Below are 18,488 nucleotides of genomic sequence, written 5' to 3'. Positions count from 1 at the left end.
TATATATATATATATATATATATATATATATATATATATATATATATATATACACAGCGGACCCATGACTTGCGAACTCAATTCGTTCTCGAGGGTTGGTTGTAAGTCAAGACTATTTTTCCCATAAGAAATAATGGAAATAGCCATAATGCGTTCTGAACCTCCCACAGCAACACTCTTACTTAACCTCTTCATAATAAAAAAGGGTTGTATAATGTGCATAATTTACCAAAACACCAATAATTTTTCTAATGTACTAACCAAAAAGTTATAAAAAGTGCCTAGCCTACCAGAAACAACAACTTCATACTGTACTCACCATTTAATTTGACATCTTTGGGCTGCAGGAAGGGAGGAGGAGGAGAATGAAATGGAAGGTGGTTATTGTTTGGAAGTAGCCTCCTTATACAAATCTTTTCTTTGTAAAATTGTCAAGATGGTGGATTTCGACATGCTGTACATATTACCGAGATCGGTCACACGAACACCACTCTCATATTTCTGCACAATTTCCTTCTTCGTTTCAATTGTGATTGCTTTCTTTACCTTCGTTACCTTCTCTTCCTTCCTTCCTTAGCAATTATTGAAAAAAATTATATAAATCACTGCACTGACCGAAATTACATCCACAAACACATGTATCTGGGCTCCGACTGATGCTTTCGAACACTCTCGGCTGTTTGTTTACAATCGCGCAAGCGGATACACGTGACCGCATTCAGGTCGTAACGTATACATATATTGTCAAGAAAACAAAAGACAAACAGAAGGATTTGGGGAGTCCACCCTGTATAATATAGTAACAGCCAAAACAATGAGTTGTCATTCTAGACTGAATCAAACATTGACTGACTAAGATGGTGAAGGCTTAGGTTTTTATATGTGGGAGACAGGAAGGGGAAGGATCTCAGGTGGAAATGAGGTCTTCAGAAGGGCGTGATGTTGCAGCGGAAGTGGTTGGAGTCTTAGCTAGGTTTTCCTTCTGGTGGTCTGTGGAAGAGGGAGAACAGGCATTAGTACTGTATTTTATATATATATATATATATATATATATATATATGATAGATATATGGGTGGCACGGTGGCGCATTGTTAGTGCTGCTGCCTCGCAGTTAGGAGACCTGGGTTCGCTTCCCAGGTCCTTCCTGGGTGGAGTTTGCATGTTCTCCCCGTGTCTGCGTGGGTTTCCTCTGGGTACTCTGGCTTCCTCCCACAGTCCAAAGGCATGCAGGTTAGGTGTATTAGCGATTCTAAATTGTCCCTAGTGTGTGCTTTGTGTGTGTGTGTGTGTATATGTATGTATGTGTGTGCCCTATGGGTGGGCTGGCGCTGGGTTTGTTTCCTGCTGTGCGCCCTGTGTTGGCTGGGATTGGCTCCAGCAGACCACCATGACCCTGTAGTTAGGATATAGCGGGTTGGATAATGGATGGATGGATGGAGATTATATATATATATATTAGTGGAACCTCGGTTCACGAACGTCTCGGTACACTTACAACTCGGTTTACGACCAAAAGTTCGGTATACGAACAAGCCAGGTTCCCTTTCGGTTTGTACATGTTCAGTCTCTCCCTGTGCATTTCCTTTGCAGCGAGCGAGAGAGAGAGAGAGAGCGACATGCACACACACACACACATACACACACACAGAGGCAGCGTGAGAGAGAGGCAGAGCGAGAGACAGAGGCACACACACAGGCAGCGCGAGACAGAGAGAGGCGCACACACACACACACGCACACACACAGGAGTGCTCTACAGAGACACACACACAGGCGCTCCAGGCTCGCAAAAGAGAGACACACGCACACAGGTGCGGGAGAGAGAGGCGTGCACACACACAGGAGCACGCTAGAGAGACACACACACAGGCGCTCCAGGCTCGCAAAAGAGAGACGCACGCACACATACACAGGCGGGAGAGAGAGCGAGCGAGGGACACATAAGGTAGAGAAGGCTTGTTTTTGTTTTCAGCTCTATTTACAGTGATCGGTTCGTAGACTGCATTGTTGCAATGTTACTTTTCTTGGTGGTTTATTAAATTATGGATTTTTCAAATGTTCATTTTTTCCCCTGTGCTTAAAACTCATTAAAAAAAGTGTTTTTAGCGAGCGGTTCCTAGCACTATAGCGTGAACTATTGCAGTGTTAGTTTTCTCTGTTGTTAAAGGTGTTCTCAGTGTTATTCAATGTTTTTACATTTATTTTACCATTACGCTGTGCATTCTATGGTATAATTGACTATATTTGTGCTTAAAAACTATAATATATATATATATATATATATATATATATAATATATATATATAGTATATATATATATTAATTGTATTTACATACACATACAGTTTGTACTGTGTGTGTGTATATATATATATATATATATTATATATATATATATATATATATATATATATATATATATATATATATATATATATATATATATATATATTTATATATATATTATATTATATATGTGTATATATATATATATATATATATATATATATATATATATATATATAATATATATATATATAATATACTGTATTATATATACTGTATAAATAAAATATTAATATGTTACCTCATGTAGTTTGTAGTGATGGTATTGGAAGAAACAATTTTAATCTGATGCTTTCATGAAAAAAGGACATAGTAAATTTTGATAGAATGGTGACCAATGCTGGAGAAGAGGAAACAATATAAAATGTTCATGAAAAAAATCTTATGTTACTTGAGCTGCCTAATCTACACATCAAGTTATCCAGTTGCATGCTCAGAACATGCAAAATGCATTTATTTTTCTGCTAAAACATCTATATATATTATTCACTAAGCCGCCACCAGTGCAAGCAAGACAGCCATGAAAGCATGCAGGATGGAGCCACGCCCACCAACTCTAAGACCATTGGATACGACGAAAACTCGCAGAGCCACGCCCACCAACTTGGACGCAGCAACTCACAAAACACAGCATCATTCGCATTTGTCTCTGCTACGGTCCACATGCACCTCTGAGCCACGTTGACTTTTCATTATTCTTTTCGGTTACAACGCACGACCGTGTCCACCATCGCAAATTGTTTTACACACCATGGTCTTAGAGTTGGTGGGCGGGTCTCTGTGAGTTGCTCTTGCGAGCGGGTGCATGACCAGGGGCCTCATGTATAAACGGTGCGTACGCACAGAAATGTTGCATACGAACGTTTCCACGCTCAAATCGCGATGTATAAAACCTAAACTTGGCGTAAAGCCACGCACATTTCCACGGTAACTCATACCTTGGCGTACGCAATTTATCTGCCCGGTTTTGCAGACTGGCGGCACCCAGCGTCAAAGCAGTGCTACTGTTCCTGTGTGATCACCCTTTCTTTCTTAGATCCACATTCCTGGCGCGGCTTTATAAATACACTGAAATTAACTGCATAGTGTTTATTAGTGTAATGCATCTGATTGTAATTAACCTGTAGCAATATAATGGTCCAGGGAATAGCCATAATATTCCAAATACCATATCTGCTTTAGCGTTGTAACTCTCACTGCATCTTCTTCTTCTTTCAGCTGCTCCCGTTAAGGGTTGTAACAGCAGATCATCTTTTTCCATATTACTCTCACTGCACCACTCGGAGTATTTATATCACTGTATCTGAGTGGGAAATCACAGCAGCAGCTGATCGGAAAGAGAATTATTGGTACACAGCATGAAGCAGACGATGCCTGAGCCACAGCAAAACGCTTTAGAGACTTGGACTTCGCGGTTTAGAAACAGTTTCATCCCAAGAACTTTAAACGCATTAAATCAGTCCATCAAGTGCTCTTTGTAGAACTGTTTGTACTTATAAGTACAATCACCTCACTGTAAACCTGGGATACAGTTATAATATTGCACAACCTGCGCCACTTTATAAAGCGCGTATTTACATATGATGACGGTATTCATTTTTAAGATGAAATGCAGCAAAAAACGTTGATTATATTATACAGATAAAACTTTAACTTCATTTAAATAATCTGTATTGTTAATAATTAAACATGTGAGGACACGGTGCCGCAGCGCTACCTAGTTCGGTAATTGTTCCTGCATTGCATTGTATTCTTGCTGGTGCTGACGCGACACTGGAAAGATAGACGGATATAATAATTACACACGTACTACGAAGATATTTCAATGTTCCTTAAAAGGTTTGAAGAATTGGCGTTCTAAGCTTACAGATGGCTTCACGTCTATTACATAGCTGATTGTGTGGCGATTGGGTTTTTGGAGAAAGAAAAGTAAGGACAGGAATTGGAGGTTAGTACGTTTGAAAGAGACAGTACTGCTGTGATAAATTATTTCATTGAAGGTCGATCATGGCGCAGCAAGCCTCTTGCATGAGACATGAACAAACACTGCGCCACCGTGTTCCCATGTTTAATAACATGCTTTCAATCCTATCATCATGAAAAAGATATCACGTGTACATCTCTGTATTTTAATTATTCAGAGAGATGTAATTTCACAAATGTAATGGATTATGTGTCCTGTCGGAGAAAGAGAAAGCCCGTTTAAAAAGCAGGTAGTGATTCACACACAGAGCACATAGAAGATCAAATACAGAACAAAGCATTTAACATGCCACTTTAGTTACAATGGAATTTGAGAAACTGGTAAATTAAACGATTTTAAGACTTTAATGGCAAAATAAACTACGAGATTAAAGGTGACATTTCGTGCTTTTTTTTCCCCACTGTGTGCCTTTTTTTTTTTTTTTTGTCTGTAACCTAATAAGCTTTCATATGACACTCAGACGGTGGGCTACGACTCGCCTTTTCACGGCGACTTTGATATGTGATTTCTTTTTTATTTCGGGCACTGTGCGACTTTGTGAACTTGAGCCTTCGAGTTTCTCCAACACTCTGTCACTCGATCAACTTCCTTTTGTTGATTATACCACTGTTTAAACCAACAAATAGTACGTTTTTCCTTTGCCTCCACTTGGTATTCGCTGAAATTCTTATATTTTCTCCCGTGCTTTTCCCATTGTCTTTTCACAGAAGGCTATTTATATCGATTTGCATATTCAAAGAGGCATAATTCTGGGAGGAGTTGGGGCGGGACAGAAGGCACGTGCACGTGCGTTACTTTTCACGCTGATCGGGATTTATGTAGTGGAATAACGTGAAAGTTTGCGTACATACAGATTCCTGCATCTGGATTTTTCTGTGCGTACGCACATTCCCGCTTTTGTGCTTACGCCATGTTATAGTGTGAGTTCTACGCACGCCGTTATACATGAGGCCCCAGGTGGTGTGTATGCTTCGAGAACGAGGGTGGACGCGGCAGGACCATCTAAGAAGAGGCATGTTTATCGCGGATGTGAATCGCTATATGCAGTATGTAAAACATAGGATACGCACGATAAATAAACCACTCGTAGCCCGCCAACGCTAAGACGATGGGACGAGAACGCCTACCCGCCCACCTGACTGTTACCAGCGTGTGAAACCATCGCAGCGTTTAACTCACAAACTGCAACAACTCACCAAACATGGATGCCCTGTCTCTCAAGGCATTCACACCGGAAGACAACCATGGGATAGCGCCGCCGAGAATGGCAGCCTTTTTAGCAGCTCTGTGTATTTAATATTGTTTTTTTTTTTTTTTTTTTTTTTTGTATCAGTAAGGTGCTGCTGGAGTAAGTGAATTTCCCCTTGGGATTAATTATCTCTCTCTCTCTATCCATCTATCTATCCAAAAAATAGCCATGTCAGTCAACTCACAACGCCCAGCCCACCAACTCACGCCCACCAACTCTAGCATGCGTCTATCCACACTCTCAAGGCATTCAGTGCTTGCTCATGTGCCCAGATGCACCAACTCGCTTTCGTCTCTGCTACAGTACACATGCACCATTGAGCCACGTTTACTTTCCATTATTCTTTTTGGTTTCAGCTGCATTTCCATATATAATCCACCAAGTCATCCGATCGTGGGATACAAACGACAGAGCACCACCCAAGAACTCGAACCGATAGAGAGACACGCCCACCAAATCTAAGAGCACCAACTCTAATACGCCTGCCCGCCTGACTGTTACCAGCGTTCACCGCAATGTACTGGAGTGTAAAACCATCACAACTATTAGACGCTGTCTATATCTAAGAAGATATATAGATACTCATTATTCCCCGGCACACGTCCACCCACGCTCTCAAGGCATTCACAGTGCCTGCTCATGTGCCCGGACGCAACAACTCACCACACACAAATCTTGCTTAATTTGACTCAACACGGGAAACCTCACCCTTCCCGGACATGGAGAGGATTGACAGATTGATAGCTCTTTCTCAATTCTGTGCGTGGTGTTGCATGGCCGTACTTAGTTGGTGGAGCGATTAGTCTGGTTAATTCCGAAAATGAATGAGACTCCCTACTGCTTAATAGTTACGCGATCGCCAAGCAGTAGTCGTCCAACTTCTTAGAGGGACAAGTGGCTTTCAGCCACGTGAGATTGAGCATTAACAGGTATGTGATGCCCGTGGATGTCCGGTACTGCACGCACGCTACACTGAATGGATCAACGTGTGTCTACCTAGCGCCGACAGGCGTGGGTAAGCCGTTGAACCTCATTCGTAATGGGGACTGGGGCTTGCAATTGTTCCCCATGAACAAGGAATACCCATTAAGTGCGGGTCATACGCTCGCTCTGATTACGTCCCTGCCCTGTGTGCGCACCCTTACCCCCCCCCCCCCCCTCGCTACTACCATGGTCGGGTGACTTGGTGGATTATATATAGAAAAGCAGCCAGAACTGCAAAGAACAATGAAAGGACAACGTGGCTCAGAGGTGCGCAGACGACAGCGACTCAGGTGAGGAGTTGGGGGGGCGGGCACATGACCAGGCAGTGCGTACTGAATGATGATTGTATGTTGGTTCGTAGCGTGCATTGTTGCAATATTACTTTTCTTGGTGGTTTATTAAATTATGGGTTTTGCAATTGTTCAATTTTGTCCCTCTGCTTAAAAAACATTAAAGAAGCGGCGTGATTATGCGCCGTATGCTACGCCGCGGGTTGGTATGCAGCGTGTAAAGCAGTTTGTTTGTCGCGGATAATTTGCCTTTTACTTTTACACGAAGACAATTTCCTGTTAGATTGGCCTTTGCGGTGACAATTAATAAGGCACAGGGCCAAACTTTCAAAGCGATATGCATGTATCTGCCAAAACAAGTTTTCAGTCACGGACAATAATTGTATGTTGCTCTCTCCAGAGTCCCATCTTTTCATTTGCTTACTGCTGTATCCTCAAACCCACCCCTTTTAGACAACTATGTCTTTCCGGAAGTGTTCAGCCATCAATAAATAATTATGCGGAGTATGCCTGCAGGAACACGTGCAGCGAGAGAGCGAGAGAGAGACACACATATATACAGGCACGCGTGCGAGAGAGAGAGAGGGCTGGACACATAAGAATAATAATACTTCATTACATTGATATAGCGGTGTTCTCAGTATTCAAAGCGCTATCCACACAGGGAGGAACCGGGAACCGAACCCACAATCTTCCACAGTCTCCTTACTGCAAAGCAGCAGCACTACCACTGCACCACAAGGCAGAGAAGGCAGTTAAAGCATGCACCGGGCTCGATTTTGTTTTCACTTCTGTTTACAGCGATCGGTTCATAGATAGCATTGTTGCAATGTTACTTTTCTTGGTGGCTTATTACATTACGGATGTTTCACATGTTCATTTTTTTCCCTGTGCTTAAAAGACATTAAAAAAGTGTTTCCCAACTGTGACTCTGGAACTATATTAAGCGTAAACAATGAAGACTCGCTACACCTTAATCTACAAGTACTGACACTTATTCCTACCAACGAAGTAACTTTCACCAGCGTGGCCTTCTTCGTCACAGACGATCCCGCTTTCAGTCACGGACAATTGTATGTTGCTCTCTCCAGAGGTCTATCTTTTCATTCACTCACAGTCGTATCCTCAAACCCACGCCATATGGACAACTGTGTCGTTCAGGAAGTGTTCACCCATCAATACATAATTATGCGGCGTATGCTACGCTGCGGGTTGGCTAGTTATTATAAATAACTCTGTAGAAAATATAAGTAGCACAGAAACAGGAATCCTCTTCACATGGGGTCACGATTTTGAATTGAGAACAGAGCTCTTGACCATGAAAGAGGGGAAGAAGCGATCTTCAATTCAAGAGTGTGACCCTATGTGAAGAGCCTTCCTGTTTGTGAAGTACTTTCTTTTTCCGGAGTTATATAGTTAGCAGTTTTTTAGCAAAAATACGTGCACATTTTGAACATGTGACGGGATGACATAAGGCCTCATGCATAATTCTGTGCGTAGAACTCACACTAAAACATGGCGTATCAACACGCACTTCAGCTCCATAAATCCCATTCAGCGTGAAAAGTAACGTACGTGCACGTGCCTGCCATCCCACCCCAGCTCCTCCCAGAATTTTCCATATTTTAATATGCAAATAAATATAAACATCCCGTTCAGTGTTTGGTTAAAAGAGAATTGAAAAAGCACATTAAAAAAAAAAAAAAAAAAGAATTTCAGCGAATGAAAATGGAGGCAAGGAAAAACGTACCATTTGTTGGCTTAAGCAGTGGTATAAACAACAAAAGGAAGTTGATTGAGTGATACAGAGTCATGGAGAAACGCGGAAGTTCAAGTTCAGAAAGTTGCGCAGTGCCTGAAATAAAAAAGAAGTGGTCAGATATCAAAGTCGAGTCGTAGCCCACGGTTTCATTCATGATATTACAGCTCTTTGTACAAATTAAATACTAAGATGTATAGTTCATTTTAATTTTCATGATGAAATGAATTAAAGCATGTATTAAACAAGGAGGCACAGTGGCACAGTAGTAGCGATGAGCTGGCGTCCTGTCCAGGTATTGTTCCTGCCTTCTACAAGATGCTTGCTGGGACGTGCACAACCCTCAATGTAATAATTTAATGCAGCAGTACTGTCACTCTCAAATGTACCAACCCCCAATTCTTGTCCTTCCTTTTCTTTCACTATGTAACCAATCACCACACAATAAGCAGCTTTAAAATATGTCACACCATCTGTAAGCATATAACTTCCATCCATCTATCCACCCAGTCCCAGCAAGCATACAGCGCGAGGCAGGGCCAATCCCTTGACAGTTTGCCAGCTCATTGCTTTCGCTGTGTCACCATGCCCACACATTTAATTATTAGGTGTATATTATTTAAATTAAGTTAAAAATTTATCTGTATAATGTAATATACATACTTTAATGCATTTCATCTTAAAAACAATACGAAGAGCTCCAAGACGATAGCTCTTGGAAATCTGAATTAACTTAAAAGCCAGTCGTCATTATCTGTAAATACATGCTCTCTTCTATTGAATTGAATTGAATTCCTTTATTGTTATTGTATGGTACGATGAGATTCAATATGCAAATCCTCTATAATAATAATACAAATGTACAATACTAGCCATGCTACGCCGCATAATTATTCATTGATGGGTGAACACTTCCTGAACGACACAGTTGTCCAAATGGGGGTGGGTTGAGGATACGACTGTGAGTGAATGAAAAGATGGAACTCTGGAGAGAGCAACATTCAATTGTTGAAAACTGGTTTTGGCAGATACAGGCATATCTTTTTGAAAGTTTGTCCCTGTGCCTTATTAATTGTCATTGCAAAGGCCAATCTAACAGGAAATTGTCTGCGTGTAAAAGTAAAAGGCAAATTTGAATCTGATGGGGTCAGGGATATCCAGGGAATAAGGACAGTTTGTGAGGTAGGAGCTGCGATAGTTTTACATTCCAGTACATTGCGGTGAATGCTGGTAACAGTCAGTCTAGTCCCATCACAAAGACTTCTTGCTGGCATGAGGTTTCTGAGAAGCGTGACGACTGAACCTGTTTTAATTTTCAGTTTATGCGGAGGCATGCCAGTGGGAGTAAGACTGTTAAGAAATTCTTTGGGGAATGAAAGTTGATCTGCAGGATTGTCTGTGACGATGGAGTCAACGCTGGTGAAAGTTACTTCGTCGGTAGGGATACGTTTCAGTACTTGTTCATTAAGGTGTAGCGAGTCTTCGTTGGTGACGCTTAATATAGCTCATGTACTGAGTTGTTTTGGAGTCACAGTTGAGAAACACTTTTTTAATGAGTTTTAAGCACAGGGAAAAAAATGAACATTTGAAACATCCGTAATGTAATAAACCACCAAGAATAGTAACCTTGCAACAATGCACGATACGAACCGATCGCTGTAAACAGAAGTGAAAACAAAATCAAGCCCGGTGCATTCTTTAACTGCCTTCTCTGCCTTATGCGTCCGGCCCCCTCTCTCTCGCGCGTGTGTGTGTCTCTCTCTGTGTGTGTGTGTGTCTCTCTCTTGTGCGCCTGTGTGTGTGTGTCTCTCTCTGTGTGTGTGTCTCTCTGTGTGTGTGTGTCTCTCTTTCTCTCTCACGCGCCTGTATATGTGTGTGTCTCTCTTTCTCTCTCACGCGCCTGTATGTGTGTGTGTCTCTTGCGCGCCTGTGTGTGTCGCTCTCTCTCTCTGGCTCGCTCGCTCGCTGCATAGGGAATGCACAGGGAGAGACTGAACACGTGCGGGAATCATTGGTGCGCACAGCTGCTTAGTAAATTATTGTTGGTGGGCGGGGCTCTGTGAGTTGGAAGGCGTGGCTCTGTCTTGCGTGCGTCTTGCTTGCCATGGACGGTTTCTGAGAAGCATGACGACTGAACCTATTTTAATTTTGAGTTTATGCGGAGGCATGCCAGTGTGAGTAAGACTGTTAAGAAATTCTTCGGGGAATGAAACTTGATCTGCGGGATCGTCTGATGATGGAGGCAATGCTGGTGAAAGTTACTTCGTCATTAGGGATAAGTTTCAGTACTTGTTCATTACGGTGTAGCGAGTTTTCGTTGTTGACGCTTAATATAGCTCGCGTACTGAGTTGTTCTGGAGTCACAGTTGAGAAGTTGATGTCGCCATATAGTTGTTGAACGGGATCAGAAATAAAATGAAAACAATGTGAAGGTAATGGATGTGGGAGGAGTGTTAGAGTTGGCGGGCATGGCTCTGTCGTGCGTATCCCATTACGCGGGTGGAGGGTTAGAGTTGGCGGGCGGGGCTCTGTCTTGCGTACGTGCGTATCCCATGGTCGGGCGACTTGGTGGATTATATATAGAAAAGCAGCCGGAACCGAAAAGAACAATGAAAAGTCAACGTGGCTCAGAGGTGCATGTGGACTGTAGCAGAGACGAAAGTGACTGAGGCGGTGTTTGGTGAGTGTGCATGCCTCCAGAGCAAGGGTGGACTCGGGAGGGGGGGTTAGAGTTGGCGGGCGGGGCTCTGTCGTGCGTATCCCATGGTCTCTGTCTTGCGTGCCGTGGGCGGGGCTCTGTGAGTTGGCAGGCGTGGCTCTGTCTTGCGTGCGTCTTGCTTGCCATGGACTTCGTGAATTATATATATAGATGAAAGCATAAGTACAATATACATGTACATATAGTGCAGATAGTGCAAATAGTTCATAAAGTGGGCTCAGGTTGTAGAATATTACAACAATTGTAATACGAAGTACAAACAGTTCTACCAGGAGTGCTTGATGGACTGATTGAGTGCATTTATAGCTCTTGGAATGAAGCGGTTTCTGAACCTCAAGGTTCATGCAAGAAAGGCTGTGAAGCGTTTGTGAAATGGGAGAAGTTCAAATAGATTGTGCGCATGGCTGAGGCATTATGTGTTATAAATGTTCTCCAGGGTAGATGCTGTATCCTGATAATAATCATCTGCACTCTCGACACAACCCGCCATAGAGGTTGCCAATCAGCTGCTGTACAGCTGATTCCATGCTCAGATACAGTGGGTTAAAATACTCTTGATGGGTGCACTGAGTGTAACAACGCTAAAGCTGCTATGGTATCTGGAATAGTTTGGCCATTCCATGATATTGTTACAGGTTGATGACAATCAGATGCCTTAAATTTATAAATGATATGCAGTTCATTTCAGTGTGTTTGATAAAGCTGCATCGGGGATGTGAATCTAAAAAAGAATGGGAAACCACACAGGAACAGTAGCACTGCTTTGACGGCAGGTGCTGCCAGTTTGCAAAACCGAGTGGAAACTTGCGTATACACAGGGTAAGGCTGGCGTGAGAATGTGCGTGGCTTTACACCAAGCTTAGTTTTTATTTGAGTGTGGAAACGGGTGTACATACTGTTATATACGTGAGGCCCCTGATGTGTTGATTTATGTGTCATTAATAATGTGAGATTTTTCATGGACGTTTTTATATTATTTGCTGTTGTCCAGCATTTGTCCAGTTTTATTACAAACTTTGTCCTTTCTCCATGAAAATGTGGGATTAAAATGTTTTCACTGCTACCACTACAAACTACTTTGGGTAAGTAAGGCATGTTTTATTTCCTTTTTTAGATAGAGCATTAATTTAAGATGCCGCTTTGGCTAAAATAAAGCAATATTTTGTTAGTTATATTTTAATTATATTGTTCTTTCTTATGTAGTTTTTGAAAATGCTGTTACTAGAAATCCCCGACCTGTAGAGCAACCAGAACCCAGTAAGTTAAAATCTAATGAAGACTCTAAGCAGAAGTATGAAGATGATACAGATCATTCCCTTCCCAAGGCCCTTTCCTTCTCTGCTGCTCCTGTTCACCCAGCAGTCCCTTCCAATGCTCCTATTTCCAAACATCCTATGACCAATCCTGCTCCTGTCAAAGAACCCAAAAAGGTAAACACTGCTATTTATTTATTTCTGTATTTGTCATCTAAATTATTTTCTTTCTTTCTTATTGTGACTGTCTCCTCTTGGGATGTGTAATGAAAAAAGATGAATGTACTGAGGAATTTGAGAATTTCAAGGAGAGCAATTCTGAATTTGAAGAATATGAAAGTGAGAAATTAGATGGTCCAGATAGTGAAGAGTCTGAAGATCAGGATGAGGAAGATGATGTAGTTGAAGGGCATGAAGAATTTAATGAGCAATATGAAAATGAAAAAGAAGACTTTGATAATGATGAAGTGAGTAAAGGGGATAATGAAGAAAAGTATACTATTCAGGATGGTTATTGTGCAGAGCATATTGAAAGGAAATATTTTAAATAATACTCGCTTCGCTCGCCAACCCCCGTGTTTGGTTTTCCGGATACACACTTTCAAGATTTTTTTTTTCTTTGAATTGTTGCTATTTCATTAGTTTCACTTTTATTTCATAACTTCTAAAAACAATATTTGTAATCTTGCGAGTCCCAATATGCTGAATCTTTTTAATGAGGTCAGGACAGGTTTCTCTGTTTGGAATTTCAGCACAGATAAAACGATCTATATCATCAGCAGTTAATTTTTTTTTTTACAAAGTAAAAAAGTAAGTAGAGTTCTGCATTGAACTCCTGTCTGTAAAGTCGTGCTATTTTCCTCTCACAGATCCAAAAGTACATGGGGTTACCAAGGTGATACCCCAGCTTTTGTCTAGGTTTTTGTACAAGGGCTAGACAGAATGTTTTTGACTCCTGGGGTAAATTTAGCTTTTTTAATAAGCAGACAGATAAATATATATACAAAGTAACCAATAAATGCATTTGCGGTAAACTCCGTTTTTGAAATTCTCAAGATTCTTTATTTGTCACATGCATAGTTATACAGGACAACACACAGTGAAATGCATCCTGATCCGCTTATCAAAAACTGTGCAAAGTTAGAAGAATATCAGTTAGATTAACAAAAAGTCATAGATTGAAAGATAACAGTATAGTAGAACATAATAAATAAGTAAAATTATGTGAATAAAGTAGAATTAAGTGTTAAGGTGCAATAGTGTAGTAATTATTGTGCAAAACCAAAGTTAGACTGGTGCATAGTTAAATGAGGCAGTTTGTTTGTTTGTGCTACTGCGATCGTTACTTTCTTTTTTTTTTATATTTTCCAATTTTCATACTTTCATATCCTTTAACTTTCTCCACATATGTATAGTGCCGTTGTTTTTTTTTTTTTTTTTGAGCCTTTCTAATTTCCCTGGTTTCATAGTCTTTAACCTGCTCTGCATGTGTTTAGCGCCAACGTTTGTAAACATCTTTATGAAGTTCTACTTTGTCATTTTACTCATTGTCTTTTAATTCTGAGCTGTACAGTACAATACATAGAACAGAATAAATCCGCGATACAGTATAAAAATTCTAGAAGTACGGAGTAGAATTTCACATTAGATGATATCACATAATATGATTTGGATTTGTTTTAAGTCCTGGAGACCTCATTCATCAAGCTGCCTCCACCATTTTGACATTCCACATCTGAAATAGCGCTAATCCGATGAAAGGACCCCTCATTCCCACGTCCCCATTCATCAGGGATGACTTTACCTTAGGCAGGCAATCAACAATTTAAAGAGATTGTTATTTTCTTGTGAATTGTTACATATGCATTATTTTCACTTTTACCTTAAAAACTTTTGTAAAAACAATACTTGTCCTTTATTTTCGGCCACATGCGTGGTTACATCTCTTTCTTCCCAGACGTATAATACTGCTCGTGTTGTGAAGGGTGTTGCAGCTGAACGTACGCTAAGGATTTTGGATCATTTGCTGTCTTTTTGCTGCTTGCTAGCTGCCTGTTCTGCCTGTCGCGTGTCATTGTTTTAAGAGCTGGGAACACATGATGCTTGCCTGCCAAAAGCAATCCAACAACTGCTGCTAGCTTAGAGGTCTGTTGACTTGTTTTAAATGATGGCTCACTGCCTGGTCTTGCGTGACGTTGTAAAAGCAATACCTGTCTTTTATTACTGGCCCTGGGTGTGGTTGAATTCTTTCTTGCAGGATGTATAACGCTGCTCGCGTTCAGTTGGGGTAGCTGCTGTCGCGCTGCCCTTCGATCTTTTTAAAGCCTGTGTAGCCGCTGTCCTTTTTGCTACGGCCATGGGACAATCTCTTGGCACCAAGTCTCATGTTTACGGTCCCCGCGAGACACACCGTGGCAAATCTCCTTGGTCTCGTGGGTCTTTAAAATGTCTTTCGAGATTATCATGTATCGTAGCCTTGCATTTGCTTTCCATTCCAGGATTTTCTTTTATATATAGAGAGATACACTATACCAATCAAATTAAAACAGACTACAGCAAAATTAGTGGAAGGGAAGAACCCATTCTACATCTAGGAGAAACAGTTGCTGTTTCAGATAGTAATAGTCAAGGTATAGTCAAACATAGCAAACATGAAGAACAAAGAGTAATTAAGAATGTCTTTGAAATGGATGCTGTAGCTGAAGACTGTGGCCTCCAAAAGCACGTCTTTAGTGAAAATATTAGCTGTACATATTCTGAACTTCATGGTGGCTTAGTGTCTGTAGTATGTAATTTACTTGCTGCGATTTGAAATGGCAATGTACTCGTAATATTATCTAGCATAATTATTAGAAGCTATTTAACTTATTTAGGTGGTTTTCTCTCTATTTTTATCTTTTATTTTAGCTTATTTAAATAATTCTCCATCCAAAAAGAATCTTTACATCTGTTACTCACCCAGCGTTGCTTATAGTGATACTTACAAAAAATGTTATTCTTAAGTTTTCCTGTAGTGCCCTGGAAGAACTCTCACAAAAGGACTTTCTGAAAATGGTTTTATTTAATAATGTTTTAGTGAACCTATATATTTATGACTAAATTACTGGATACCTGATTAACTGGATTTCTAGGTTAACTGTTTAAGTTGTCCATTGAACCACTCCTTTAAATAATCCACTTTCAACTCTGATAGTCTAGAAAATTGAGATGAAGCTCTTTGCGAGAATTCTCCTGTTACGCCCTGTAAGGGTGGTAGGGTTTAAGTTCATTATTATGGTAAACATTCTCAGTCTGATGATAGTTTTGCAGTCCTCTTGCAGTTCGTGTCTTTGGCATCAATGTAAGTAAAATTTAACATTCAAACTGGTGTTCTTTATTGAAGACTAATATAGGTAGCAAATCGTGGCTGAGAATTAGTAAATGTCTCCTGTTCTCGATGAAAAAAAGAACATGTGAAAGCTGGAAAAATGGACTTGAAATTTGGAGACTCACTTACTTGGAAAACTAAAAGCAAGCACTTCTTGTGGCACCCTCGCTTATATAGGCAGAGCAAGAGGAACAGTGCTAGAAATACCAACAGTAGGCATAAACAAAGACACTGGTATGGATAAGTTAATCCAAATGCTCAATGATGTACTGTATTTCTGAAGGAGGAGAAAGACGGTGCTTATGAGGCATACTCGTCCTTTGATAATATAATGCATAAAGGTTGAGTTATGATGGCATATTACATTGTGGCAGTGAACAACACTACAATATAATCGTATGACATGACTCTTCTAGATGCCGGATTAGCTTTTAAACTGCTTGATAGTGCTTGTCTAGAAATTAAAGACAAACAGTTGGCCGTAACTGCGTGGTGAAGCATAACTTTTGCCTTGATGAAGTCAGCATTTTTGATGAGAAAACAGTGGTTGCCTGCATTTCCACTGGGATACAAATGAAACCTGATGCGGCTTATTATACAGATCAAAAACAAAATATGTCACGATATCAGATGAACTGTTTGAAATTGCCATTACCTGGTGCAAATCCACTCAACAGATTCGGCAGAAGATCAAAGTATGCCGTATGTCAGAGTAAGTTTCATTGGGCTAAAGGGCAATATAAATAAGGATAACATTGAACAGTATAATGTTACACGGTAGTCAAATGAGTCTGCCTCGGATATTGAGTTTTTTGTTGCTGATTCCTTGAGGTCTGCACTAATTGATAATGTGTGTACTCGAACTGTTGTAGGGAAAAGTGGCTGGACAGTTTTGTGATTGAGCTCAGTCAGAACAAAGTAGACAAGTTGATTGAAGTACCAAGCTGTAGAGCTTTTAAATTTGGTGATGGAAATATTGTGCAGGCTACTAAAAAAGTTACAAGTGCAGCATTGAAGCAGAAGTGATCCCTGCAGATATTAATTTGCTCTTAAGCAAAACATCTTTAAAGAGAGCTGGAGCTGTGCTTGATATTGTAAATGGCAGAGAAGTAATGTTTAAACAGCCAATTAAGCTTGAACTGATTAGTTCTGAACATTATAGTACAGGCATCCTAGATAAGGGCAAGCAGCAGCTCATGAAAATGCCAGGTGCCTCCCGATTAGCTTCTGCAGGCATTCCCCAGTGTGGCGGAAGTACCGGCTGCGCACCCGGAAGCACTCCGGGTGTTCCTGGTCTTCTTCCCCCCAGCACTTCCGGGTGTGGAGGAAGTGCTTAGGGCTGGGGCGCCCCCTGGTGGTGACCACGGGCCCCTATAGGGTTGAGCTTCAAAGCTCTGTTCCTGTAGTCCCCAAAGCCACCAGGGCGGTCGCCCCCACGTGGTCTGGGGGAGGCGTAAGCCCTCCTCTGGTCCACCTGGGCGTCCCAGCAGGTACCACCCCCAGCCTCCTGTGACGGGGCTTTCAGAAAGCCAGAACAAAACACTGACAGAAATCCTTTCAAAGGTTAAAAAAGGTAATGCACGTGACTGGGAAACTGCATTAGAGTGGTCACTCGTGGTGAAGAATACATCGCAGAATGTACATGGCCATAGACCATATCAAATTGTGTTTGGGGAAAACCTCATCTTTGCTTTCTATACTAATTGACAAGCCATCAGCCCTTGAAGGAACCACAATGAGTGTTTGGGTTGGACAGCATATTACAGAGTTGAATGCAGCTCATAAAGCTTATGCAGGAGCTGAATGTTTTGACAGAATATGCAGAGATCTTTGAAAACTGCTGCACTCTATAGATGAAAAGTACAAGACTGAAGACAAAGTACAGTATATTATAAATGAGTTGATTGAGCAGAATGGTATGGTAGTCTTCGTAAGATATGAAGGTATTTGTGTATATGTGTGTCACTCAAGGTTAAGGAAGGATTTCTTCACTGGGCTGAATTCCACAGAGAATATTAAAGAAAAGACAGAAAATGATTTTGTTAACAAAGACAATGAAACAGACATAGATAATCAAACAGAGGATATCAATGGTGACATAGAATATTTAATGAGGAAATAGAGGATGTTTAGCGACATTCAGTAAACTCGCAGTTTGTACTGAAACTAGGACAAACTATTAAATACACTGACAGAGACAGTGGAGTCCAGCATAAAGCAAAAATTCTTGGACGAGCACGAAAAGCCAGAGGAAGATATGGAAATCGGTACAATTTGCGCTACACTGAGCCTGATGAGCTTGCTGGGAGCACAGGCTCAGGTGATTTATCAAGAGTTGATGATCTTAATATTGAAATAAAGGACAATATTGCTGTTTAATTAAATAGCATGAATATATATATTTATTTGGATTAGTTAAAAACTTACTCAAAATTTCAGGACATTAATTTATGGGATTTTATTTATCTATTATGATTATTAAAACTAAAAATAAAGTGTTATGGTCAATTAATGGAAGGCCACATGATTAAACTAT

General features: G+C 40.8%; 1 protein-coding gene across 6 annotated transcripts in view; it reads left to right on the top strand.

Moving 5' to 3' along the window:
* si:ch211-272n13.3 (ankyrin repeat domain-containing protein 26) overlaps positions 1–18,488 on the top strand; it is a 186,311-nt gene that overhangs the window by 36,327 nt on the left and 131,496 nt on the right. For all 6 annotated transcript variants that reach the window (XM_051935904.1, XM_051935913.1, XM_051935908.1 and 3 more), the window contains one exon: positions 12,536–12,762. In XM_051935904.1, the coding sequence (XP_051791864.1) occupies positions 12,536–12,762 (227 nt within the window). The remainder of the gene's footprint in view (positions 1–12,535; positions 12,763–18,488) is intronic.

This window comes from Erpetoichthys calabaricus, chromosome 1, assembly GCF_900747795.2.
Source record: "Erpetoichthys calabaricus chromosome 1, fErpCal1.3, whole genome shotgun sequence".
In the NCBI taxonomy this organism is placed as follows: domain Eukaryota; kingdom Metazoa; phylum Chordata; class Cladistia; order Polypteriformes; family Polypteridae; genus Erpetoichthys; species Erpetoichthys calabaricus.
This window is presented reverse-complemented; position numbering and strand designations above follow the sequence as displayed.